At 52.3% G+C, this 27,463-nt stretch overlaps 2 protein-coding genes across 2 annotated transcripts in view; one reads left to right on the top strand and one right to left on the bottom strand.

The window, feature by feature from the left end:
- The window catches only part of BCAN (brevican), a gene marked incomplete at both ends in the record, with an annotated part of 43,002 nt that extends 23,845 nt beyond the window's left edge, over positions 1–19,157 (top strand). The window contains 11 exon segments of the mRNA XM_083374347.1: positions 137–529; positions 2,092–2,266; positions 3,299–3,426; positions 3,931–4,224; positions 5,161–5,472; positions 12,562–13,506; positions 16,671–16,778; positions 17,104–17,262; positions 17,595–17,677; positions 18,302–18,446; positions 18,964–19,157. Coding sequence (XP_083230473.1) covers positions 137–529; positions 2,092–2,266; positions 3,299–3,426; positions 3,931–4,224; positions 5,161–5,472; positions 12,562–13,506; positions 16,671–16,778; positions 17,104–17,262; positions 17,595–17,677; positions 18,302–18,446; positions 18,964–19,157 — 2,936 coding nt within the window.
- Positions 19,158–20,816: 1,659 nt separating this feature from the next.
- On the bottom strand, positions 20,817–24,658 carry HAPLN2 (hyaluronan and proteoglycan link protein 2; the record flags this gene model as incomplete). Its single annotated transcript, XM_083374346.1, has 5 exons — positions 20,817–21,100; positions 21,899–22,084; positions 23,356–23,472; positions 23,889–24,242; positions 24,568–24,658. 5 exons carry the CDS (start codon positions 24,656–24,658, stop codon positions 20,817–20,819), a joined length of 1,032 nt encoding a protein of 343 aa, XP_083230472.1.
- Positions 24,659–27,463: the final 2,805 nt, after the last annotated feature.

Genomic DNA, 27,463 nt, shown 5'->3' with positions numbered 1-27,463 from the left:
GTCAAAGAAACGGATGGAAGAGCAGCCGCAATGGGGAAAGAATTGCCCTCCCGAAAGACCCATTCGGTCCCTGCCAGTCCTGCAGGTACCCCCCCCCCAGGCCTCTCACAGCTGGTCCCTCCTTTTCTCCCCCCAGATGACCTCAAAGTTCTGCGGGTCTCCATTGCCAAGTATCCGCCCGTGCGAGCCGTCCTGTCTGGCAGCCTCACCATCCCCTGCCACATCACCTACCTGCGGCCACTGCCCACTGCTGAAACAGCCGGCCGGCAAGGGGTTCGGGGCACCCTCCGAGTAAAATGGACCTTCGTTGTTGACGGCAAAGAGACCGAGATCCTGGTGGCCCGGGGCCTGAAGGTCAAAGTCAGCGAGATCTACCGCAACCGAGTCTTTCTGCCCTTCTATCCCGACTCGCCCACGGATGCCACCCTGGTCCTGAGCGAGCTGCGCTCCAACGATTCCGGGCTGTATCGCTGTGACGCTCAGCACGGGATTGAGGATGGGCAGGATTTCCTGGAGGTGAAGGTGAAGGGTAAGAGGTTCTCACCAGGCTCAGCCCCAGCCCACCCAGGTCTGCCCCCCCCCAGGCTGTCCCTTGGCTGGATGGCAGGCAAAATGCTAGGTGAATTTTTAGAGCCAGTTAAATTAGGAATTGGCTTGTTTTAAGTGTAACATAATCCATAATGTGCAACATGCCAGAGTTAAATCATATTTTAAGGGATTTCTCAGGAGTAGCTTCACATTTGTGGCTTAAATTCTTTCATGCAGCTCCCCCTTGAAGCTCTTAAAATCTGTCTTTTGGCCGCTTCCTTGCTATGATCCAAACTACTATATATCTACTATGGACTTACATGGTTTGTTTCTGTTTTATTCAATTTATGATCCCCATATTCTGAGTGGTGGACTAGTAAGTGTCAGCAAACATTTTCTTGAAGAGGACAGCAACAAAGATGATTAGGGGTCTGGAGAATAAAACGTATGAAAATGTGTTGTTCATTTTCGTACAGGAATTGAGTATGTCTAATGATAAAGAAGGACACGATAGGCTGACATGATAGCAGTTTTCCAATATTTGAGGGGCTCCTACAAAAATGAGAGGGGCCAAACTATTTTCCAAAGCACCAAAAGGCAAGACAAGAAACAATAGCTGGAAACTAACCAAGAGAGAAGCAACCTAGAACTAAGGAGAAACCTCCTAATGGTGAGAGCAATCAACCGGTGGAATAGTTTGCCTCCAGACACTGGAGGTTTTCAAGAAGAGATTGGACAGCCATATGTCCGGAATGGTAGAGGAGGGTCTCCTGCCCGAGCAGGGGGTTGGACTAGAAGACCTCCAAGGTCCCTTATCAACTCTATTATTCTATGTTCCTTTCCCTCCTTCCATGAAGTAAGCAAAATTCTCATGAAGAGAATTTTTTAAAACTGTTTTAGGATAGAAAACTCTATTTCCCACAAGGAAGATCTTAACAGCTTTCCCTACAGGAGCCAACGCTGTCAAGAAAACCTTCGGTATTAGTTGATAAACCAAAGCAAAGCCAGAGGGTAGCAGAAGCTTAATAAAACTGAGATCCTACGAAGGCCACCTCAAGGGAGCTCAGCCTTCTTGAGCCAGGATCTCCATCCCGGGAGGGAGGGAGGGAGGGCGGGAGGGGAAGGGGGGGAGAGAGGGAGAGAGGAAGCTCAGAGCAAACGTCCCCTGGGGCGCCCTTTTAGGTGGGGAAGAGAGGAGTCAGCAGGCCTTGCAGCCCTAAGGGAAGTCAGCCTCGGCGTTGCAACGGTCCCGAGACGTAACCAGCGACGCTTGCAGGTTGCCGGCCTCAGCGCCCTGCGAGGGAAGGGCGCTCGGTTCGCCTTCCCCGCCAGGCTGGGCTCCGGCGGCCGGCGAGAGAGCGGCAGAGCCGGGCCACGGTTAGAAAGGCCCCGGGAGAGGCCGGGCAGAAGCCGCGGCCGGCGAGAGGAGGGCGGTACGGCGAGGAGCGCCGGAGCGTTGGAGGGGCCCCGGCGCCCCCGGGCAGAAGCAGCCGTACCGGCGGGGGCCGAGCTCCGGAGCCTCCTGCCCGGCCAGGCGCCCAGCTCTCTCCTCTCGCCTTGCAGGGGTCGTCTTCCACTACCGGGGCGGGTCTTCCCGCTACGCTTACACCTTTCCCCAGGCCCAGGCGGCCTGCGCCCGGATCGGGGCCACCATCGCCACCCCCGAGCAGCTCCACGCCGCCTACCGCAGCGGCTACGAGCAATGCGACGCCGGCTGGCTGGCGGACCAGACGGTCAGGTAAGGGGGCGCGGCGGGCAGGGCGGGGCGCGGCTGGCCGTCGCTCCTAGCGGGGATCGGGCCCTGCGGCAAGGCCCGGACGCCCCTGGACCGGGGCGGAAGGACTCCGCTCCCCTTGCGAGTTGCCAGGTTGGTTGGGAAAGTAAAAGGCACCTTTAACTGAAACGCCGGTATTGGTGTCAGACTGAAACGTTTGGAAAACCCTGCAGTAAAACCGCATTTGCTGGCCTAGGCTGCCACGCTTAAAACGTTTGTACTTTTGAAGTTTATGTGTTTGTGTTTTTATTTCATTTTTTCTTAGTCATCTTAAAGTTTTGTTTTTGGTTCTTCAACTTTCTGGTCTGCAGGCATTCCCAAAGTCTAGTTGGCTTCTTAGTTTTAACTCTGCTGAGTATCCCTGCCCAGGAAACGGCTCGGTATTCTTTAGCTAGAGGCCGATTTCAATGTGTGTGTGGCGAAAAAGAAGCAGAACCCAAATATACATACTGATCTGGAACTACTTCTCCAACATAAATATTTTGGATTTTGCTGATAGAAAGATATGTTTGCCTCTTAACATAGACCAGCAAAATAAACAAGTAAAGTTTCTGGTTTGGTGAATTGAATTATTTGCACAGTAATAAATGTATTTTATGGATTTTTCCTCAATCCATTTTTTTTCAAACAGACACTCAGAGCTTAGGGGGGTTGGAATTGCACAGTTCATACATAACTGGGCACATTGAAGATAGGGGGGTGCAGATCCTCCATGCCCACCAGTGGCCTCTGCTGACATCCTGCAGAGCACCAGGAAGCCTCTGGCCACGTGGCTTCTCTTCCCAAGGCAGGAATTGGCTCAGGGGAACCAGGAAGAGAAGCCCACCAGAGCCGAGTTCCAGGCTGGGGAGATCCATGCCGGGTGGGGTTAGAATCTTTCCACTTTCATTTTCTCTCACAAGGTGTTTGGCTGAGCTCCTATTTATTCCCATTTCACACTGCAGGCAGCCAGTCCTGACTTGCTTTAACATGTAACCAGACTGTGATCACCTCTAGGTATCCCATCCATACCCCTCGCGAAGCCTGCTATGGAGACATGAATGGCTTTCCGGGAATCCGCAATTATGGCGTAGTCAATCCAGATGACATGTATGACGTCTACTGCTACGCTGAAGAACTTTATGGTCAGTTCTGTGGCCCAAAGCCTTTTGCCCCATGTGGCCCCCATCCCATTCAGTCTTCTTCTGGGACCAGGGCTGGTGGGTTGTCTTCTGCCGGGGGTGAGAAGAGCCTGGCATGAGATTCTGGCCACGCACTCTATATTCGATGCAATATCTTGTTTTAGGGTTTTTATCTTCATGGTTCAGCCTAAGGGGGAGCCCGCTCATTTTGCTTGTCATTTCTTTTAAAACTCTTGGAATTAGTCTGATTAGCTGATCTAAGATGAGGGCCCACAGAAAATCCCAGGGCTCCGAACTATAATTTTAAAAATATTTTCTTTTGAAATCAGTTTGATTGTAGAATAGAACCATTACAAGAAACCCCTTGCTGCCTCCCACCAGTAAATTCCATTTTTCCTCTTTTTAAGCCAAAGTGATTCCAAAGAACTTCTGTGTGGTCGGTATTTCAATAAATAAAGCATGCTGGTGCTTTTCCTTTCAAAGCATTGTGAGCATTTCTGCCTGCAGGGGAGCTGTTTCGGGTGAGTTCCCCGTGGAAGTTCACCTGGGCGGAGGCCAAAGCCCAGTGCGAAGCTCTGGGGGTGGAGATGGCCACGACCGGCCAGCTCTATGCGGCCTGGAACCAAGGGCTGGACCTCTGCAACCCAGGCTGGCTGGCGGATGGCAGCGTGCGCTACCCAATTGTGACAGCCCGCGAGAAGTGTGGAGGGAATCTGCCAGGGGTCAAGACCATCTTCCTCTTTCGCAATCAGACGGGGTTCCCAGATCCCCAGAGCAAGTACGATGTCTTCTGCTTCAAAGGTAAGCAGGAATCTCCCTTGTGGGACTGGGATTGCGTACTTGGCCAGCTCCCCACCGCTTGTCTCCTGGCCAGGAAAGACAGGAACTTGACAGTTGAGGCGGCCTGCCTTTCCTTGAGTCGGTTCCCATGGGCAGTTCTTTGGCCTCCTGCTGTGTTCCTTGCAGTGTCCTCAGGGTCTTTCTTTTAAAAAAGGCAAAGCATCTGAGTTGCCAAGAAAACCTCAGTGAGCGGAGCTGAAGGCGAGAAGGCGCTCCTTTACCCTCTTCCCAGCCGGGACATGATTTGCTGGAGTCGAACTCACCTTATCAGCAAAGGGCTTCCAGAGCCAGCAGGAGACTCTCTGTCTCATCCGCTTGAGGGTCCCAGATGCCCTCAGCTGGACAGGGTGGGGTGGCTCAGGTAGCCGGCTGGGCGGTCCGCTTGCATGGTCGTCTTCACCAGGGGCACATATGGCAGAAGAGCAGTGGGTGGCACTGGTTCCCTCTGATGGCCAGGCCAGCCACTGCTTCCTACAAGTAACATCTGGAGACCAGCTGGAAATTCCTTGGTAGCCCAGCTCTTTCTTCTCTTTAACATCCACAGGGGTATTGGGGGGGGGCTTCCCTGCTCCTTCATTATCGGAGCACAAAAGGGCTTGATGCCTGCCCAGAGGCCGGCCTCTGCCTCCCGCTATTGCCCTAGGGCATCTCCTCCCATGAACAGGCCAGTCTCCTCCTTGCTCCTCCTCCTCCAAAGGGTCACTGGAGCCCAGACCCAGAGCTTTGTCTTCTCCTCACAAGTTGTGGTTGTGGAAAGGCCATCCCTGCCCCTCCAAGGAGGAGATGCCCAAGCAAGCAGCCACTGCTGCCAGGCCCCTGCCCAGCCCAGCTACCCAGATTTTTTGGGGGTCCCAGAAGAGGGCCCAGGCAGTAACCTCCGCTCTCTTTCTGCTGCAGAGACCAGCCCTCTCCTGGAATCCCCCGTCCCCGAGGCAGAGAGCAGCAAGCAGATCACCACGGTGACCCAGAAGATGGAGGAGCTACAGCTGGCCGAGGGAGAGCCCGAGGGGGCCAAGGAGTCCAGGGGGGCCATTTATTCTGTGCCCCTCTTCCAGGATCCCCTTGAGGTGCCAGAGGAGCCAAGCCAAGCCTTTGAGGAGGCAGCCACCACAGAGCCCGAGGAGTCTGGCCCAGGCGGTTGTGACAGACGGAGCGGAGGAGAAGAGGGGGAGGAAAGAGGTGGCAGCTGTGCCAGGCGACCTGGGCCTGGTAGGTGGCAGAGAGAAGCGGCATCTTTTTTAAAAAAATAATACTTAAATATGAGTTTTACATTACTGAAAGATAGCACAAACTGAAATCAGGAAATGAAAGGAGAGAGGGGAAAAAGAATATTTAAAGAAGCAACTCCCAATACTCTTTGCAACAAGTACTGGCAAATTAATAAATCCCTCTCACCCCAATGGAATTACATACACGATTCATTTCTTCCCATAATCCTCTCCTCTTGACCATTCACAAATCTAAAAATCATCATTTCTATTCAAATGTTAGCAAAAAAGTCTGTAAAGGGTTTCCAGAACTTTATGATTTTTTTTCTTACTTTTGTTGTTGTAGTTGTTAGTTGCGAAGTCGTGTCCGACCCATCGCGACCCTATGGACAATGTTCCTCCAGGCCTTCCTGTCCTCTACCATCTTCTGGAGTCCATTTAGGCTCACACCTCCTGCTTCAGGGACTCCATCCAGCCACCTCCTTCTCTGTCGTCCCCTTCTTCTTCTCTCGCCCTCAATCTTTCCCAGCATTAGGCTCTTCTCCAGTGAGTCCTTCCTTCTCATTAGGTGGCCAAAGGATTTGAGATTTAGCTTCAGGATCTGGCCTTCTAAAGAGCAGTCAGGGTTGATCTCCTCTAGGACTGACTGGTTTGATCGCCTGGCAGTCCAAGGACTCCAGCACCAGAGTTCAAAGGCCTCGATTCTTTGGCGCTCAGCCTTTCTTATAGTCCAGCTTTCACTGCCATACATTGCAACTGGGAAGACCATAGCCGTAACCACTGATTGGTTCAAAATTGGGAAAGGAGTCCGGCAAGGCTGTATACTGTCACCTTGCCTATTTAACTTATATGCAGAGCACATCATGAGAAAGGCAGGGCTAGATGAATCAAAAGTTGGAATTAAGATTGCCGGAAGAAATATCAACAACCTAAGATATGCAGATGATACCACTCTAATGGCAAAAAGTGAAGAGGAACTGAAGAGTCTCTTGTTGCGAATGAAGAAGGAGAGTGCAAAAGTTGGGTTGAAACTAAACATTAAGAAAACCAAGATCATGGCATCCGGCCCTCTCAATTCCTGGCAAATAGATGGGGAAGAAATGGAGGTAGTGACAGATTTTATTTTCCTGGGCTCCAAGATCACTGCAGATGGGGACTGTAGTCAAGAAATTAAAAGACGCTTGCTCCTCGGGAGGAAAGCCATGGCAAATCTAGACAGCACACTAAAAAGCAGAGACATCACCCTTTCCCAATTTTGAACCAATCAGTGGTTACGTGTCCAGTTCTCACTGTTGCTTCTTGATCCGCATATAGGTTTCTCAAGAGACAAATAAGATGGTCTGGTATGCCCATCTCTTTGAGGACTTGCCACAGTTTGTTATGATCCACACAATCAAAGGCTTTAGCATAGTCAATGAAGCAGAAGTAGATGTTTTTCTGGAACTCTCTAGCTTTCTCCATGATCCAGCGTATGTTGGCAATTTGATCTCTGTTCCTCTGCCTCTTCGAAATCCTGCCTGTACTTCTGGTAGTTCTCGATCCACATACTGCTGGAGTCTAGCTTGTAGGATTTTAAGCATAACTTTACTAGCATGAGAAATGAGTGCAATGGTGCGATAGTTTGAACATTCTTTGGCACTGCCTTTCTTTGGAATTGGAATGTAAACTGATCTTTTCCAATCCTGTGGCCACTGTTGAGTTTTCCAAATTTGCTGGCAAATTGAGTGTAGCACTTTTACTGCATCGTCTTTTAAGATTTTGAATAGCTCAGCTGGAATACTGTCACCTCCACTAGCTTTGTTGTTGCTCAGCTTTTCTAAGGCCCACTTCACTTCACATTCTAGGATGTCTGGCTCAAGGTCAGTGACCACCTCATTGTGATTATCAGGGACGTTAAGCTCATTCTTGTATAGTTCTTCTGTGTAATTTTGCCATCTCTTCTTAATCTCTTAATCTCTTCTGCCTCTGTTAGGTCCCTGCCATTTTGGTCCTTTATCATGCCCATTTTTGCATTCATGCCCATTTTTGCATTCATCTTTCCAATTTTCTTGAAAAGATCTCTGGTCCTCCCTATTCTATTGTTTTCTTCTATTTCTTTGCACTGTTCATTTAAGAAGGCATTCTTATCTCTTCTAGCTATTCTCTGGAATTCTGCATTTAATTGGGCGTATCTTTCTTTTTCTCCCTTGCCTTTTGCTTCCCTCCTTTCCTCAGCTATTTGCAAAGCTTCCTCAGACAGCCATTTTGCTTTCTTGCATTTCTTTTTCTTTGGGATGGTTTTGGTTGCTACCTGTTGTACAATGTTGCGAACCTCTGTCCATAGTTCTTCAGGCACTCTGTCTATCAGATCTAATTCCTTAAATCTATTTGTCACCTCTACTGTATATTGAACATGGATATGATTTAATTCATACCTGACTGGCCTAGCGCTTTTCCCTACTTTCTTTAATTTAAGCCTAAACTTTGCAACAAGAAGCTCATGGTCTGAGCCACAGTCAGCTCCTGGTCTTGTTTTTACTGACTGTATAGAGCTTCTCCATCTTTGGCTGCAGAGCATATAGTCAATCTGATTTCTGTGTTGACCGTCTGGTGATGTCCATGTGTAAAGCCGTCTCTTGGGTTGTTGGAAAAGAGTGTTTGCTATGACCATCGTATTCTCTTGACAAAATTCTATCAGCCTGTGCCCTGCTTCATTTTGTACTCCAAGGCCAAACTTGCCTGTTATTCCAGTTATCTTTTGGCTTCCTACTTTAGCATTCCAATCCCCCATGATGATAAGGACATCATTTTTGGGTGTTAGTTCTATAAGGTGCTGTAGGGCTTCATAGAACCGGTCAATTTCATCCTCTTCAGCACCAGTGGTTGGGGCATAGACTTGGACTACTGTGATATTGAATGGTTTGCCTTGGATTCGAACTGAGATCATTCTGTCATTTTGAGGATTGTATCCCAGTATTGCTTTTCCTACTCTTTTATTGACTATGAAGGCTACTCCATTTCTTCTGAGGGATTCTTGCCCGCAGTAGTATACCTGATGGTCATCTGAATTAAATTCACCCATTCCTGTCCATTTTAGTTCGCTGATACCTAAGATGTCGATGTTCAGTCTTGTCATCTCTTGTTTGACCACGTCCAGCTTGCCTTGATTCATGGATCTTACATTCCAGGTTCCAATGGAGAAAAAATCTTTACAGCATCGGACTTTCCTTTCACCACCAGACATATCCACAGCTGAGCGTCCTTTCGGCTTTGGCCCAGTCGCTTCATTCTTTCTGGCGCTACTAGTACTAGCCCTCTGCTCTTCCCCGGTAGCATATTGGACGCCTTCCGACCTGAGGGGCTCATCTTCCAGCGTCATATCGTTTTGCCTTTTGGTACTGTCCATAGGGTTTTCATGGCAAAGATACTGGAGTGGGTTGCCATTTCCTTCTCCAGTGGATCACGTTTTGTCAGAACTCTCTGCTATGACCTTTCCATCTTGGGTGGCCCTTCACGGCATAGCTCATAGCTTCATTGAATTATGCAAGCCCCTTCGCCACGACAAGTCAGTAATCCATGAAGGGGCTTTCTTACTTTAGCTTAGATCAAACAAGTCAACTTTATATTCCTTTCTTTTGCTTCTAACCATGTTTATCTTTGATTCATGAAGTTGCTGTAGTAGGATTCACATTTGCTTTCTGCCGTCTCAAAGAATTCTTTGGCATTTTAGAAACCTTCTCTTGTAAGTCCGAAAAGAAGTCCCAGCCCAGGCCTTTTTTCATGTCTTGAATTGCCATTTGTATTTTTTCTCTGGTTGTCTTTGCTGTTTTGTAATCCTCAATTTCTTTCTTTTCTGATATTCCTCCAGCAGCTACAATTTGTATCCCCTCTTCATCCTGTCTGTCCACAAACTCTTCCACATTGCTGTCTATCATATTTTTCACTTTTTCTATTTATAATTTTTTTCAAAAAAAATGCATTTACAGGTGCAGAAATTATTGCTGCTAAATTTGCTATAAGTTTCTCTCCCAGTTCTTCAAAAATCCTTTGAAATGCCACTAGTGCCCTGCTCTTGTTTGCCATTTTGCAGACTTCATTTTCTTTTTGCTGCTTGGAACTTTAGTTCCCTCCAGTGGCGGATTTCTATACAGTTAGTCCTCACTCACCAACATTTATTCAGTGACCATTCAAAGTTGCAATGGTGCTGAAAAAAATAACTTTATACCAATTTACAACCATTTATGATCTTTGCCACATCCCTCAGCCACACGATCGCTATTACAGTCAGCATGTTGAACTCTGCCTGGCCTATGTATTTTTCTTTCTTTCCTCCCTTGCGGAGATTGGAGAAAGGGAGTGCAAGAGAGTAAGCTGTATGCTCTTCTACACATTGAAAGCAATGAGATTGTACCAGCAGCCAAGAGCTAAGAGCCATGGACATGCTACACCAACATCTTACAGCACTGAGATCTATTTTTCTCCGATCCCTCTCTTCAGTGGGGGCAGGGGAGGGGAAAGCAATTTTTATGGATTTTAGGTTCGTCTCCTTTGCCTCTGTTTTCTTTCAAAGCATTTTGGATGTAGCGCTTTCAGTTTCCTCCAAAGTCAAAACAATCCACAGCAGTGAGAAGCCCTGGAGTTTCATGGCTGGATGTGGGAATGTCCCACATTGCAGACCATGAGCAGAGGGACGCCATCCTCTCTAGCCAGGAGAGAGAGAGGTGGGGAGCATAAGTGTCTGGAATGGGACAATTGGCCACAGCCGCCTCCCCCCAGTTGCTCCCCCCACAGGGAAAGAGAGCAGCAGGAGGAGGATGAAGTTTTCCCTTGCCTCTGGCACTTGGTGAGTTGTCCTGTGCGAATTTCTGCATTTGGCAAGTTATCCTGTGCAGTCCATTGCGGCAAATTGGCCGGGCCAGTTGTCTCGGGCAAATTGCTCAGGGCGAGGAGGCTGGGGAAGGGCAACTGGAGAGGGGCAGCGGTGGTAGGTTGGCTGGGGTGGGGAGGGGTGGCATGAGGTGACTGGGGTGAGATAGCTGCAGCCAATTGTCCTAGACCAGGGGTCGGCAACCGGAAAAAGGAAAAGAGCCACTCAGAACCAGTTCCATCACACAAACAAAAAAGTGGGAGCCGCAAAAAGTGCATGCACGTGTGTCCACACATGCGCATGTGCAAAAAACATTTTGTGCATGCGCAAAAAACATGGGAGGCACTTGCGCGGTGACGGGTCTCCCCTTTGGAGAGGTGCGCGCGCACCTCCGCCCGAACGGAGTTCTCGGCACTAGTGGCTTTTGTAAAGCAGGAATTGCTTCCAGCGGAGTCTTTTCCCTGTTTTTTTTTTACAATAAGTTTCTCCTCCCTCTCCCCTCCCTCAAAAATAGAGGGACCCAGTCTGAAGCGCTAATTAGAAACATCATTTGAGCAATAAACTTAAACACTTTCGAGCAAATAATGCCTGCGGAAAAGAGAGGGAGCGAGCCAGGAAGCTGGTCCTCGCCTACAGCGGCCGGGCCCCGGTGGCTTTTAAAAGCCCGGGGCCTCGCCGGGAATGGAATTTTTAACGGAGGGCTGTGAGAGGGAAAATGGAGGATTTTCACCTGGAGGTTGCGGGGGATCTGGCAGCTTTCCAAACGCAGCGCCATTGTCCGTTCGGGCAGAGGTGCGCACACGAAGCTCTCCAAACCTTTGGAGAGGTGCGCGCGCACCTCTGCCCGAACAGCGGTTTGGAGACCTGCTGGTGCTGATATAGAAAGCTGCTGCGGGCCGTGGCAGCTTTCTAAACCGGCACCAGCAGGTCTCCAAACCGCACCTCCGCCCGAACACCAGCAGGTCTCCAAATGGGTGTTCGGGCGGAGGTGCGAGAGAGGTGCGCGCGCAGCTCTCCAAACCTTTGGAGTGGTGCGCGCGCACCTCCACCCGTTTGGAGTGGTGTGCGCGCACCTCCACCCGTTTGGAGTGGTGTGCGCGCACCTCCACCCGTTCGGAGTGGTGCGTGTGCACCGGGCGACTGGGAGCCACAGGAGATGGCTCAAAGAGCTGCATGCGGCTCCGGAGCCGCGGGTTGCCGACCCGTGTCCTAGACCCATGGTGGCGAACCTATAGCATGTGGTAACAGGTGGCACGCAGAGCCCTCTCTGTGGGCACGTGTGCTGTTGCCCCAGTCCTAGGCCTTCAGCTGGGTTTTATAAAACATTTTCGCTTTAGGCCTCCGCTGCCATGTGCAAAAAAAAAAGGTTCAATCAATCAATCAATTTCAACTTCTCGTGGGATAAAAAAAGTTCTCGCAAAGTTGGAATTGATTGATTGAACTTTTTAGTCCTACCCAGTCTGCCGTTACCACCGCAGCCACACCCACCCAATGGGCCACGCCCATCTGATTGGCCACACCCATCCAATGGGCACCCAGCACCTGATGATACATAAGTGGGTTTTGGTTTGCAGTTTGGGCACTCCGTCTCTAAAAGTTCGCCATCCCTGTCCTAGATCCTAATTGTCCAGCTATACTCAACAGCAGCAGCGCAATGGAAGAAGGCGGCTTGCGTGGCCAAGGGCCATCTTCCTGATGGGCTGGGCAGGCAACCCCTCTACCTGTCATCCGGGGGAGGGGCTCGGGCTGGGCCAGTGGGGGTAGTTGGGGGCCAGCAAGGCCTTGCTTGCGAGAGGTGGGCTTCCCAGTGCCTGATGGGGTATGGAATGCATTGGGGGAGGGGTCTGTGTGTGAAAAGAGACTTATGGTCCTGTGAATGTTCCTTTGGCTGTGGGCCTGATCAAGAACGTCTTTGCCCACCAGATACCCCAGATGATTTTACCTGGATATTTGAGAGCAGATTGATAGGAATTCCTGATTAATATCTGTTGATTGATGTTGGATCAATTAATTGAAAACTGATTAGAATTTGACACAAAGTGACAAGAGGCAGGAATGTTTGATGACGCCCCACCTGTACCAAAATGGAGGGTGGAGGCAACGCCCCCCCTCCCAAAGCAGCGTGTTGCGAAAAATGAAGCTCCGCTGCTGGAGCATCCATTTGCTCTGTGGATGCAGAGGGGGGGTGTCTGGGGCCCCTCCCGGACCTCCTCCCTCTCTCACCCGCTTCCTTGGGCTTTTCAGGGCGAGAGCCAGCAGAGCCCGGCGCAGAGGAGGTGCCCAGCACCCAGGAGGCCCACGTCACGGACCAAAGGCAACAGAGGGAGGAAGGAGAGCCAGAGACTTCGGAGGCAGCTCCCCAGGACGGAGAGACTGAGGACGGAGAGGCAGTGGGGAGCCAGCCCAGGGATGAGAAGGAGCCCCACGGTGTCCGCAGCCCTGCAGAGCCCTCCCCAGAGAGCACAGCCAGCTCCTCTGACAGCCCAGAGGGAGAGACAGTGGGCAAAGCCCACGAAGGTCTCTCCGCGTCTCCCTCAGAGACGGCCACTGAAAGGACTCAGGATGCCAGCCAGGGCTTCAGTCCCCCCGAAGAGGCTGAGGCAGGAGCTTCTTCTGTCAGGCAAGTCGAAAGCAGCTCCCCCGTGTCTGGGCTGGCAGGCACTCGCCACCCTGGTCCTCCCAGAGAGGCAGGATCTGAGCCTCCAGGGTCAGCCGCCTTCCCAGTGACCCCCTGGGCTCCTGTGCTGCTCCTGTCCCCGAGCGTGATGCCAACCGGCCCGTCTGAAGAGAGTGGGGACCACTCGGGTTCCTCCTGGCCACCACCAGGCAGGGTCTCCCCGGTCACCATCTCCAGTCCTCCAGACGAGGCCGTGGCTGCTTCGAAGGCTTTTGCTGGCTCTGGAGAGGAGCCTGAGATGGAGGATCGGGCTGAGACTGAAGCCAGCCCTTCCGAAGAGGAGCCCTGGGCAGAAGCATCGGAGAAGGACCGGGAACCGGCTCTGATGACAATGGTGCCAGCTGCAGAGGAAGAAGGGCACCCGGGACACCAGGAGGCTGTCCCCTCTGGAGGCCCTTTGGGCTTGGACTTCTTCAGCACCCCGTTCCTGGAGGCCTCCTTGACTACCACCCACTCTCGGCCAGTTCTGCCCACTGAAAGTGCCAGCCTTGGAGCATCTGGCAGCGTGTCAGGTAATCCTTTTGGCTCTATGGCTTTGGCATCCTTGGCCACCATTTTGGCTGTCCTGCCACACTAAGCCCATCCCTGGCTCAGCATCTCCTTCCAGGCTGCGCTTCCCTATGTCCCTCCTCCTCCTCCTCCTCCTCCTCCTCCTCCTCCTCCTCCTCCTCCTCCTCCCCACTCATTTCCAGGACTGGGGAAGGCAAAGGAACCAGAGAAGCACACATGATGCCCACAGACACAAACCACCCTAGAGACTGTGTGCTCTTTAAGTCTCTCCTACTTCTATGAAGTGTTTTAACCACATTCCGTGAAAAAACAAACCAGGAAGGAGACTAATTTTAACAAGAAATAGAAATAAGAAATTAAAAGCTTTCTAGAAGAAAACTGTCTGGATGTTTGTACCTGTCTCTGTCTTTCTTTACTTTTCCCCCTGTGCCTTCTTATCTTTCCTGCGCTAATGAACTTTCCTTCAGAGAATTCCTGGAGCCCTGTTAGAGCTAAAAGGGTCACTGAGGTCATCAAGTCCACCCTCTGCTCAACACCAGGATCCAACCAGCTTCTCTGTCAAGCTGAGGAAGAGATATGGCCAGGTTTCAGAATGCAGTTGGGGAGGGGAGGGGAAAGAAGGGGAGGGGAGACCCGCAGCGTCCCCTGGGATCTGGAAAAAGGGACTCTGGTTCTCTGGTTAGGGAAATAAGCACACCGATCGAAAGGCAATTCTTTTTTTTTTGCTTCCACAAGATGGTGAAATACGCTCCCTGCCTTGCGATGCAGCCCTAGGAGACCAGAAGAGCACTTTTCAAGTGAGCTCCTTCAAATTTGGGTCTTTAAATGCTTTGTTTTGTGACCAAAAGATGTGAAATGTGGAGAGAAATTTTTAAGGTTTAGAGGCTGAAGGCGTTTTCAGTCCCAGGGCTGGATCTGAAGGCAGGAGGAGCGCTCCCTGGCCGCTGCCATCCACTCGTGCCCTGTCACCTGCCCCCCCTCCCTCAAAACAGTTGCAGCATCAGCCACAGGAAATGGGTTGTTTTTTTATCTTGCCTCTCTTCTAAGGCAACTGGGAAACAGGGCATATCCGTAGCCAAAGAAGCCTGATGGCGGAGCAGAGACAGAATTCTCCTCTTAGCCAGGGCCTCTCAGAACAGCAAACACCCTCCCAAAACCACTTTCCAGTGGTGCCCCCAGCCCAACATTAGAAAGATGAGCTCCTTGTCAAGAATATACTGTATTGTCCATCAGCCTGTCCAGGCAGAAGCTCTGGGATGCCTGTGTTTTCCTTCCTTCCTTCCTTCCTTCCTTCCTTCCTTCCTTCCTTCCTTCCTTCCTTCCTTCCTTCCTTCCTTCCTTCCTTCCTCCCTCCCTCCCTCCCTCCCTCCCTCCCTCCCTCCCTCAGAAGTCTCAGAATGCTTGGCAGTTAAACACAAGAGAAATGGGCTGATGAGAGAAGGATGGAGCAATTCAGTTGCCAGCTACAGGAGTCTGGAAAACCACACAGTGCAGTTTCCACGGGAGAAACTAGGCTGCTGCGGCTGCTTCAGTGGTGGGACCAGCAGCAGAGCTGGCAGCCGGCCCAGGAAGGAGCTAAATGCAGAAGTGCAGCAGTGACACAGATGAAAGCAGCTCCATCCTGAATCCCCCTGCCTATAGAAAGTTAGCTTGAATCCTTTAGCATGCAGGGCAATCTTTCTTCTGGAGGTCTAGTTTTTTTAAATTAATCTCACCCCCGTTTCACTTTGTGTGCCTTTCTTCTGGTGAGCCCAAGGGGATGCCCTTGGGTCGCCTTATCAGGCAGGCTCAGCCGAAGCGTGCAAGGCCTTTTAGCACACTCAATCCGGCCTGGCTCGGCTGCCGGGCCAGGTGCCCTTGGCGTCCCAAAGGCAGCCCGCCTGGGCAGGGGAGAACCAGACAGGGAGGGTCAGGGCAGCCAAGGGGGGAGATGTAGCCCCCCCGGGGGGGGTTGCATTTCATGGAGTGTGACCAGCTCCACCTCCAGAACTTGGTGTCAGGCCCTTTTAACATCAGCCTCTCTCCAGGGTGCTTGTTCTAGGGAAATGGGGATAACCCTCCGAGAGAGGAAAGGGAGGGAGGACTTTGCAGGCATTTCCCACACTTGGACTACCTACCGCTGCCCAACAGGGCTGTTGACCTGCCACACATCTTTCAAGGAGTGACCAAGCCAGCCCTCCGGCCCCAGATCCTGGGCTGAAGGAAGCTTCTTTGCAGCATTCCCCACCCCTACCCCAGCCTCTTGCTGAGTCTCCTGCCCATCCTTGCTGACTGGGGGCAAAGAAGGTGAGAAGGAAGGTGGGAAACATCTGCAAAGGGAAGGCTCTGGTTAGAAATGGAATGCCATGATCCCCCACAAGGAAGCAAGGAGCCCCCAAAACTGGAGAGGCTGCCTCTGGCCCAGCTCAGCAACCCTGGAGACCCCTGGGCTATGGCTGATGATCGAGGTGAGTCCCTTGAGGCAGCCGGGCTCCGGCGCTGCCCTGCTCTCCTTCCCCGGCACCTGGGGGCACCTGGAGAGGCCGCCTTCCCGGGGGTTGCCTTCCACCTTCCTCACTCCTCTTGGCCACTTCAGTTGCAATTGTTTGGCAAACTGGGTTTCCATTTCATCTATTGCAAAAAAACCTCAAGGCAATGCGGCTGCATTTACACCACGCATTTGCCCAGGATAAACTAGGGTGGCACCATCCCCTAGACTTTGTTTTAGCAGTCAGTTGTGAATCTGGCTCAGCGTTAACTGGCTCAGGTATGTGGTGGCTTAAAGTGTTGCAGGGAGCCTTAATTCATGGTTCCGCTCAATTGCCCAAGTTCAGAAAATGGATCCCTTCAGTAGCCAGCAGGCTAAGCCTGTGGTGTGAACACACCCAAGGCACCCAAGGGACTCGCCTTATCTGACACCCAGATGTGTTTCACAGCTCATGGTGTCTTCTTAGCCTGAGTGTAGAAGTATGGTTGTGTGAACCCAGCCATCTTATACTAATTCTATCTGGACTGTTTCTCTGCCCCTTCTCCTCACCTCCTGACCCCTTCCTCCCCACCCCAAGGCCCAGTGTGTCCGAACGGCAAGAAGATGATCTTCCTCTGCTAGGCAAGGGGAAGAGGGTGGATTGGGGCCTCTCTCAAGGCCTTCTGGGGTGACCCTACTCCCATGCCCATCTGCTTTCAGACACCTGCATGCCAAACCCCTGCAGGAACGGAGGGACCTGCATGGAAGAAAGTGGGCGCCCGAGGTGCCTCTGCCTGCCGGGATACCGAGGGGATGCCTGCGATGTCAGTGAGTAAACGGACACCTTACCAGGCCCACGGGGAAGCTGGCCAGGGGTCTGCCAGAGACAGAGCTTCCATCAGGGTTGAGCAAGCAGCCGATGGCCTCAAGGGACCGGAGGGGAAGGGAGACCTCCAGAAAGATGACTCTCTTTTTCCTCCTGCCCACAAGGCACTGCCAGCCCCCCTCCATGAGGATGCTGCGCAAGAGGGTGGGAGGGGGCATCCAGTTCACGGCAGCCCCGGCCGTTCCTCCTCCTTTCGAGGCAAACGTCCTTCCACCCAAATCGGAGGCCGGCCGCAGGATTCGCCGCGGCTTCTGTTTCTCTCTCCAGGCCTGAGGAAGTGCCAGCCCGGCTGGGATGCCTTCCAAGGATTCTGCTACAAGCACTTTTCTGCCCGGAGGAGCTGGGAGGACTCCGAGACCCAGTGCAGGGAGCATGGGGGGCACCTGGCCAACATCCTGTCTCCGGAGGAGCAGAGCTTCATCAACAGTAGGGGTCTTTGGGGGGCCTTGGAAGTGGGGTCAGTTTGGAGCTTCAGGGCTGGTGGGGATTGCCTAGTTCTCCCTCCTGTGGCCCCCGGAGCAAACCTGTGCCAGCTGGCTGTGGGCGGAAGTAGCAGCCCTCACAGGCATTGGGGTGCCCCCTTCACTGGGGCCCCCGGGCCCCCGTTCTCCTTCCTCACCTTCCTGGCCTCTGGGCCGCCTGTGCAGTGGGGGCCCCAGGAGGGAAGGAAGCTTTCGTGGCCAGGGTGCTCTTGTTGCGCCCCTCCCTTGACTGACAGGCGCTTTCCCATCGCTGAAGCACCCCTTCCTCGATTCCAGGTCAGTACAAGGAATACCAGTGGATTGGCCTGAATGACCGCACGATCGAAGGGGATTTCCAGTGGTCTGACGGGAGTCCTCTGGTAAGTGGAGCTCGGAGAGCTCCCCAAGCTGAAGGGAAAGGGGCGATGGGGAGGGGGGGCGTTTACTGACCTTGGTAAAGAAGCATCCGGAGAGACCTTGGGAGCCAAGGCAGGGCACGTCTGCTTGGTCCGTGCAAGGGAGGCCATTAGGAGGGAGAAAAAGGCCAGGGGTGGGGTCTCCCAAGGCACAGCGGGACGGGCTTTTCATCTCTGTGCCTGGGATGCCTTAGCCATCACTTGTTTGGGCTGAACTGGGTCTCAGCCCACCCCCCAAGATATCTGTCTGTTGTGTCCCATCCTAAGTGTGCTTATCCTTCCCATTTACTTGCAGGCCAAGCAAAAAGGTAGACTCGTACAGCCTGGCTGTAGCTATTAGGCGATTCAAGGTAGAAAGCAGCAGATTTTAAGAAAAATGGCTTCCCCCACAGGGGGGATGATGTCACCAATCAGAGCAGCCCAGCTATTCCAGGCTAGAAATGAGAAAATTCCCTCCCTCCCTCTTCCCATCCATCCATCCATCCCTGCACCAGCTGAGCGTCCCGGGCAACCCTGTGCCAGCCTTGCCCGCACGAGCAGCCCAGGCCGGAGTGGTTGACCTCTCTCTTTCTCTTCCCGCTCTGGAAGCTGTATGAGAACTGGCAGGACGGGCAGCCTGACAGCCATTTCCTCTACGGGGAGAACTGTGTGGGCATGTCCTGGCGAAAGGATGGGAAGTGGAGTGACGTGCCCTGTGGCTACCATCTGCCCTTCACCTGCAAAATGGGGCTGAGTGAGTATCCGAGGAGAGGAACCCTCTTCCCCAGAGCGAGACACCCCCCCCAGTTTCCTCTCTAGGACCCTGGAAAGAGTAAGCTAAAGGCAAGCTAAGCTGGTTTGGGAAAGAGTTGCACGTAAGAATTCAGGGTGGGCATCTAAGCTCTTCATTTTTCACCCGCCCGAAGAGGCTTTGGGGGTGACTTACCTTTCTTGCCTGGCAGGGAAGATTGGGGGGGAGGCTGTGGTCCATCCACTAGGATGAGGGTCAGCCCAGAAGGGCCCCCGGCTGATTCTTTGGGTGCTGGAAGCTGTGTGGCAAGCAGCCCTGGGGCTGCGCCAAAGGGGGTCCTTCAGACACCTTGTCATCCCCCTCCAGCTGAGGCTTCCTTGGACACCTGTTAAGGGCAACTTGGCACAAATGAACCAGTGCCAGCCCCTCCCCCAGCTGCACCCAAATACTGGCCATGCCCCCCTCCCTGGACCAGCTATCCAGCAGGGGACACAGCTGACCCGTGCACTTTTCTCCCCAGTCTATTGCAGCTCCCCTCCCGAAGTGGCCAACGCACAGATATTTGGCAAACCAAAGCAGCATTACGAGGTCAACTCGGTCCTCCGATACTGGTGCCCGGAGGGCTTTGCTCAGCGCCGCCAGCCCCTCATTCGCTGCCAGGAGAACGGCCAGTGGCAGCAGCCACAATTCGCCTGCAGGCCCCGGGCGTCCTAGAGGCCGGCTGCCCCTGCCCTGGGCAGCTTTGGACAGCTGGGGGTGTCCCTGGGAGGAGGGGGGCGTGGAGTCCTGCGTGCCAGAGCAGGACGGGCCAGGGGATGGTGGCCTTGGGGGAAGGGGTTCCTGAGCGCGGGCCCTTGTTGCCATGGGAACTGAGAGGTTCTAGAAGTGCAAGGCAGGGGAGGGGGTCCCTCGGGCAGCAGGGAGGGAGGGAGGGAGGGAGGGGCAAGCCTCTCTCCACTGAGAACATGAGGAAGGGGAAGGTGTAGGTCAGGGGCTGCTCTGCCCTCCTCTTCCTAATTCTCCTGGGGTAAGCGATGTGCCCTCTTCCCCCCCCCCCGTCCCAAAATCACAGGGCAAACTAAAAGAGGTTTTTAAGATTTGTGATCTAGTACAGAGGGAGGAGAACGTGGTGCCTTCTGCTCTTAGTCATTTTTTACATTATTATATGTGTACATATAAAGATAATCTAATAACTAAATGGTTCTTTAAACTTGTTTTTAAAGGGTGTCCTCCTTCCCCCCACCCCACTTGGGGGCTGCCCTTCTCATCTTATAGCTAACTATTTGTGCGCACACACTCTTTCCTGAAGAGCTCTGCACAAACACACACACACACGAAGTAGAATGAGTGGTGGGGAGCATCCTGCTTCTCCGGCTGGCCATCTGATGGGACTCAGTCTCTGGGATGCCTTTGATCCACAAAGCGGGGAGCTGGTGACTGGCTCAAGACCACGGCCACTGAGTTGGGGGGATTCCCTCTTCACCTTTTGTAATCCACTGAATTCTGGTTTTCTGAATATTTTGGATTCAAATATTTTGGATTCTGAATATTTTGGATTCAGATATGTGAACAACCTGTTCTCTGTGTGGATGCCGCTTCCAGAAGCCCATTCTAGGCCTGGGCAACAAAAAATTAGCTACCAGTTCTGCCAAAGTGGTGCTAACTGGCTGAATCCCACCACTGATTTTGGCCCAATTATCAGGGTCATGCCCTTAGGCTAAATCTTGTTGATTATTGTTAATGAATGTTTATCTTATTGCATCACAGACAGTTTATTGCACCATGTTGTATCCTTTATCACCTTTGCAAACAGAATGTCCATAAAAAGTGTAATACAGAGGACAAAATAACACATTATAATATTTCTGTTATAACTTTTAAAATTAAATAATATCAGTGAAACCAAGAAATTCCCTATTTCAATGGAGAAATTTGAGCTGGTAACCTAGTTTGTTAAGGGCATTGAAGTATATACATTGCTCTGTATCTTTGACTGGGCTGTCTTTTTTTTTCTTAGCAATGTCCAGGCAGCATTTCTTACATTAAGGGGTTGCAGTGTGGAACAAAAGCAAAGGGGAGAACAATTTTACTGGTAAGACCTCAAATACTGCAGTAATTTCTCAGGATATCAGAGGGGACGGAGGCCTTTACAAAGCCATTCCCGTACTCTGCACTCAGCCTGATGGGTGTTTGGTCAAAGTCACCGTAGGCTGGACCATCAACGCCGTCTCTTACTCCAGGGAGGGATAGAGGAAAGTCCCCGGCAAGGGGTCCGGATGAATTTTGACCAGAGAAGGATGGCCTACGTTGGCCTTCTTGGGCTGGGTCGTTGCTTTCAGCCATGGCCGCTTCTGCCTGGGGCTTTTGCCCCTCCTACTTCACAGAGAAGCAGTAGACGCCATACTTCTTCCGGAGCTTGCTGGGGAAGCCGAAGGTACGGACGCCAGGGTCTGGGAGCCCCCCACAGTGCGGGCGGGGAGCAGTGATGGGGAAGCGCACGCTGCCGTCCTCCAGCCATCCTCCATTGCAGCGATCCAGCTGGGAGAATCTCCAGGCCGCATAGAGCTGCCCAACCTTGGCAAGGGTAGCTCCGTCGTTGCGGCAGGCTTGCGTGCCCTCTTTGAAGTGGAAGTGGCCCCTGATGAAATAGACACGGCCTGGGCCAGGGAGGGAGGGGGGGAGGAGAAAGAGAGGGTGACAAGAGAGCAAGTGTTGGGAAGGCAGTTTCACAGCCTATTCCAAACCAGAATGGAGTGAGATTAGCAGTAATGGGGTGCGTTTCTACTAAAAAAACTGGGCTATGAAGCTACAAGGCCTGCGTTTGAAAATCCAGCTGCTGGGCAGTAGGCTGAAGCCTTGCATGTTCAATGCGATGCAACCTTTCCACCCAGCAAGACAAGGAGGGTGGGGAAGGGGCAAGGAGGAGGGGCTCATGTTTATTTGTGGTGGGATCATTTTTAGCAATATGGTCTGGGGCAAGGCTCCATTCCTAACCTCGGGTAGGGCAGCCCTTCCCCATTCATAAGGGCCACAAGCTGAGGACTTCCTGGAGTCACCGCTGTGGCAGCCCTGGCCAGGAAGCCTTTGTGCAGCTTCATCTGGCACATCAGTTTTGCCCCTTCCTGGGTCAGGCGGCCTTTCAGACAATTACTCACACCCTGGTCATCTTGCAGTTTGACTACTGATTTGTGACATCATGCTTCCCTTGAAGACCAGAATGAGGTGGTCTGGGCAGCGATGGGCCTGCCTCTCTATGCCCATTAACGTCTCTGCTTCATGCACCAGTGCAAGTCTGGAGGTAGCCCTTAGGTTTCACTCATCCACACCACAGCCATCCTTCCAGGAAGAGGTCCAAGAAACTGGGTCCCTTCCAGAATGTGGGAAAAGAAGCTGCACCCAATCTGGGCCTCGGAAACGGGACTTGCCGATGGCTCCTTTGGCCTGTCTCCACCTACCTTGCACACTTGAAGTGAAGCAGAAGGCATCAAAGCGATCTTTCAGCTTGTCCTTGGGGCCATAAGTTCGGACTCCGGGCCGAAGAAGAAGACCCCCGCAGGGCTTGCGTGAGTTGCGGATGGGGTAGTGCACACTCCCCTCCATGACCCAGCCGGCATTGCACCAGTCCAGCCCTTCTGTCCACGCTAGGAGGGGAGCAGAGAGAGGGGGAGACCTTGGCCTCTGACCTGGGTCACTTCAGACCTTTGTAGGGTGGTGGCCGCAGTGGCCACCGTGGATTTACTATTATTTGCCACTAGAGAGAGACAGGAAGTTTAACAAGAAATTGAAAGGCTGTGGAGGGATTATATAATCTCTCCCAATTTTATCTGCCAGTCCTGGGATAAATAAGCACAACCTCCCACCCTGCTCTCAGAAGAAATAAACCAGGAATTTGTCAGAAGACCTCCCACAACGTTAATTTGTTAAGAAGCATATAAACATTTTTTATCTTCTGCCCCGGTACATCTGTTCTGCTGACTTGGCCTTTTCTCAAGCCTGTCCATCCTGGTCCATCCCTCCCCCCCCACGCACACACCTTCCAGGAGAGTAGTTGAGCTCATGGTCAACAAGAGGTCACAGGGTTGATGCACAGAAGAGAAGAGAAGGGAGCTGAAGGGAGGCTGGGCTGAGTCCTCAAAACTCAACCCATGCCAAGCACCCCGGAGCCTCCCTGCATTTCTGAGAATTGCAGACCGCAGAAAGGAGGATGGGAACAAAAATAACAGAAATGCCTGGGGAGAGATTCATTGCACGAGTGACCTCGATGACCGGAGCTCGGCTCCAGTTGGGCAATGTTTGGTATGGAGAAGACCCCAGAGAGACCCCGTAGCTGCCTTCAACAGCTCAAGGGCAGAACATGGGGCAAGGCAGGCGAGCCAAAGATAGGTTGAGACTGTGTGGGTTGAAGTTATAAGGAAGGAGAGTGGACATCAGGAGGCGTTTCCTCACAGGAAGACCTGCTCAACCAGGGCCTCAGGACTCTCCCTTGCTTTGGTGTTTGAGAGGATGGATGCCCATCTGCTGGGGACTCTGTAGTGGTACTTTTCTGCACTGGGCAGGAGGCTGAGCTAGATGATCTCCAAGGATCCTTACAACCCTTATTTGCTATGTTAATAATCCACTGAAGTATGAAACTATGAATTATGATGGGAAGGTAAATGGTTACAAGCACATTGACCTTTGGTTCGAAAACTAGATCAGTTATTTTTTACTGCTTTATCACCTTCCAGATGACACCTTTGAGTTTTGGGGGGGAGGGGAAGGGTAATTGATTATGTGCCATCAGGTTGGTGTCGACTCTTAGCCCCCACCTAGATTTTTGCTGTGAGTTTTTAATGAGTGGGGATAAAAGGAGAATGAAAGGTGAACCCCCTGAATCTCCCACCATTTCCTGCCCACAGCCCAAACTGGCTACCTTGGTAAAGCTGCTGGTAGGTGGCCAGCCGGGCATCTTGTTCTTGGCAAGCCTTCTTGGCTTCAAAGTAGTTGAACTGATAGCGCCCCTGGCTGGTTTGGTAGGGGAAAACGACACCTAGAGCAAAAGGACAAAAGGTGGGGGGGGCAATGGGCAGAGGCTGGGCAGCCCACGCAGAGACACGCTCAGACCTCACCGTAAAAGGCAAGGGCCATCATTGCCTGCAAGGCTGCTTGCAGGTGTCCCAGTTAAGGCTCTGCGGCTTGTCCAGTTTGCACCCACAGGGATAGGGAACCTTTACTGGCCTGGGAACCCTTGTCCCTCCCACGAGGCAGGGTCCCCTTTCAGAGGAGGCACAAAGGCTGTTCCACGGACGGTCGCCCTGCTCAAGGGCCGGGAGACGTGGCACAATGCTTTCCCTCCTCCAGTTGTGGCCTCTACCAAAAGGCAAGAGGCTCCTTCCCTCTGCTTATCTAGGTGGATGAGACACAATGGGGGGGGAACCCTCTGCCTCACCTGGGAGCCCCTCCTACCTTCTAACTGCAAGACAAGAGAGACACTTTCGTCCTCCAGGCCATTGACAAGCTGGCAGCGATAGCGGCCCTCGTCGTCCAAAGTCAGGTTGGAGATGGTCAGCGATGCATCGTACCGGTGGCTGCGTTTCAGGTGAGCCCGGCTGCCCAGTGGGCCATAGGTTTTGTGATGGATCCCGTTGCTGATCAAGATGGCAACTTCCAGGTACTCAGTTGGCTCCACCTTGCTCCATCTGATCTTGTAGTTTTGGGGCACGACCCAGAGGATGCAAGGCAGGGTGACTGAGGCTCCCCGCCGGGCCTGCACTACCTTGTTTGTGGGCTCCAGCAAGTACTGGAGGGGGGCAGGAATTGCTGTGGAAGGAAACAGCTGCTGATTACGGCTGCACAGCTCCCAGCCCAACAGCAAGGAGGGGAAGCTCTCTTTGCTTGCAGATCCATCCATCTAGTTAAGTTTGCCCCAACAGCGAACAAGGCAGGAATCTTTGTAACTGCTCCAAACCATTGGGCAACCCTGGGTCCTTATACCAGTACAAGAGGAACAGTGCGCTTCAGGGGAAGGATGGGCTGCAGCCACATTGCAAGCAGGGGCAGCCAGGCAGGTGTCAACCACAGCAAGGGTGCTGCAGGCAGGCAGCACGGGGAGAAGCTTGGCCAAGGAGGGGTGTTCACGGCATACCTGGCTGAGTCTCACTTGGTCTCTGGTAGATGGCAGGGACTCCGGGAGCAGAAGACAGGCACAGGGAAGCCAGGAGCAGCAGCAGAGGCATGCCTTGAGCAGCAGCAGGTGCCCGGCGTGCCTGCAAAAGGAGGGGTGCCCTGTCACCCTAGGGGTGGCCGAGGCACCGCTGCACCTCACCAACGCCCAGCAGGAAAGGGCTGGACTGTCCCAGCCACCCCAGACTGGGGGAAGGAGGGCCTTCCTGAACCCCCCAAGCAAGAGAGGCCTTCCAGTGACAGAGACTCAAAGGGGGGCTGCAAAACAGACCCATTTCCCAGCATGAGGAACAACTCCCTAGAAAGACGGGGCTCCCCTCGGTGGGCGCCTTTTGGGCACCCTGACAGGGATGCTTCCATTGGGGCTGGCAGAGCCAAACCAAAGCCAAAGACGGCTCTTGCACCCTTGGCCTTGCCCTGAACAAGGGACGACTTGGGGGGGGACGAAAACTGGAGCAGCAGTTTTGTTCCGCGCAGAGAATAATCTTAGTGGGGCTCCCTTATCCTTTGGGTGAGTTTGGGCTAACAGAAGTAACAAGGGGATAAACACGAACAGGATCAAGACGATCTGCAAATGTGGGATCCAAGCTGAACCTTGCAGTCAGTGCACACCTTAAAGTCCGCCGTCGCTTATGCTATCTGCCTATGAGAGAAATGTACTTAAAATAACCTCTTTGGTCAAAGAGGACTCTGTCAACCAACAACAGATTGTTTCCTCATTGACAGAGAAGAATGACCAGCTCCAAAAGCGGAGCTGCTTCTGTGCCTTTGAAGAATGAGAGTCAAGAAGAATTGAGCTTGGTCAGCCGTTGCCGCCTGTTTCTTGCCAGAATGCCAGTTAAAGGTGGAGATGATGGACGGCCCTGACTCTGAATCCCTGGGATGGCCAGGCAGTCTTCATTTCATGCTGCCACCCGCTTCTAGTCTGGTCAGCGTCCACAGAGGACCGGCGGAGCTTTTCGGGTGCTCCTGTGCAGGGGAGGGGGTGGAAGATGAAAAGGGAGCCAGAGGCCCCAAGGCAAGGACCCACCTCTCCCCTCACCCCGATAGTTGCTGAACTCTTCTCAGGTCGACCCTCTTTGTTCTCACCTCCACTTCTGCGAACTTCCTTTGGAAACAAAAATATGCCCAATAAATTCTGGATGCTTTTGCTTTGCTCTACTAACTCAAATTATTTTTACAAATAATTGTAAAAAAAATTGATGAGATCTGAGAGGACAAGCTCACAATTTCTAGTCTGTATTTAATGCTGTTAATTTTTTACATTTATGCCTTTGCAAGCCAACCAAAATCATTTTGGATAGTGAGATGGGTAGCATATAAATTTAATAAACAAATAACAGCTGTACCTGGTGCGGTTCATCTACAAATCCCCATCCAAAGAGAAACTGGTCGCTTTAAAGTGGCCCACCCATCATTCTTCTTCTGAATCCACCTCAGGGATCTGCCCAAATCCTTGTGCAGGAAAAGAGATCTCCTGGCGTGCCTGGAGTGGAAGGACTGCTGGCCACATCAGGGCCGATGGCAGCCCAGAGTCTGAGAAAAGCAGGGTCTTCTCACACCAGCGTCCTTCTGCTCTTGCTCGTCCTGTGGGGAGCCACCCTCTGCATCTCTCTCTGTGTTCTGTCACTTGCACCCCCAGCACCACACAGCGGCTTTGCTCCAAGAATGCATGAGAACAAAGAAGAGGAAACAGCCCCCCATTGTTTGGCCAAGCAAACAAGCCTGCCTTTATGGAAGAGTGATTCAGACAAACTATCCACACCCTTCTGGTGCCAGGTTGGGGATCTACAAGACCAAGGTCCACTGCAGGGATGGTGAAAGCCCCAGAGATCTTCCCATAATGCACCAGCTCCAGGTACTTTCTGCTCCAACTACAGAAGTTCTGCTCCTTGAGCCTCAGCATTCAGGCACCTCGTGTAACAGTATCTGGCCCCTCTCCAGGGGTGGGAGTTTAAAAATCAGCCTTTGGGGCTTTCTCCTGCTTTCCCATTCAGGAGCCCTTGAGAGGTTTGCAGACTGCTCTCCTCTCTCTCTCCCTTTTGCAAATCAAGTCTGCCCCCACCCACTTGGAGCCCCCTTCCGAGCCTCGCTTTCCATTATTTTTGTGATTCTTGGGGGGGCGTCTCTTCATGCGAGTTTCTCCCTTTTAAAGCCTGGGCTCAAAATGATGCACGATTCCAAGGGTGATTTGAACCCCTGGGGTCCAGTGGAAGGTTCACCTCCTCTAATGTGGACCCAACACCCCACTTGGTGCAGCCAGGACTGCTGGCTTTCTCTTCTTCCCCCGTTTAGGTGGCCAGTTGCCAGGAGCTGCAAAATCTGCGAGTGAGAAAGCAAAGTCAAGAAGCTTTTTCTCTCAGATCTCAAGAAAGCTTCGATAATATACTTGGATCTCTGCATGTATTTTAAGCATTGTTGCATAGCAATCTTCTCTTTTTTTCTATACATTTTTTAATGCTGTTCTTCCACAAATTTTCTGAATACAGACCCAAACTCCATTCAAACTTCACTGAATGGAAAATACAGTGAGAGCAATCAACCAATGAAATAATTGAAATAATGAAATAATGCCTTCAGATGTTGTTGGTGCTTCATCACTGAAGGCTTTCAAGAAGAGACTGGATGGCCATCTGTCAGAAATGGTGTAGGGACTCCTGCTTGGGCGGGGGGGGGGGGGGTTGGACTAGATGACACAAAAGGTCCCTTCCAATTCTGTTATCCTATTCTGCCTCTGTGTGGTGGTCAAGAGGAGCTGAGAAGCAGAAGAGCCAGCCGGGTGATTCCAAGGAAGAGGCCTGACGGGAAGGTAGTGGGCCTCTGGAGCCTCTGGACTTCAGCCATAGGTTGCTTCTCTT

Source organism: Vipera ursinii (assembly GCF_947247035.1).
Source record: "Vipera ursinii genome assembly, chromosome: 15".
NCBI classification, from domain to species: Eukaryota; Metazoa; Chordata; class Lepidosauria; order Squamata; family Viperidae; genus Vipera; species Vipera ursinii.
This window is presented reverse-complemented; position numbering and strand designations above follow the sequence as displayed.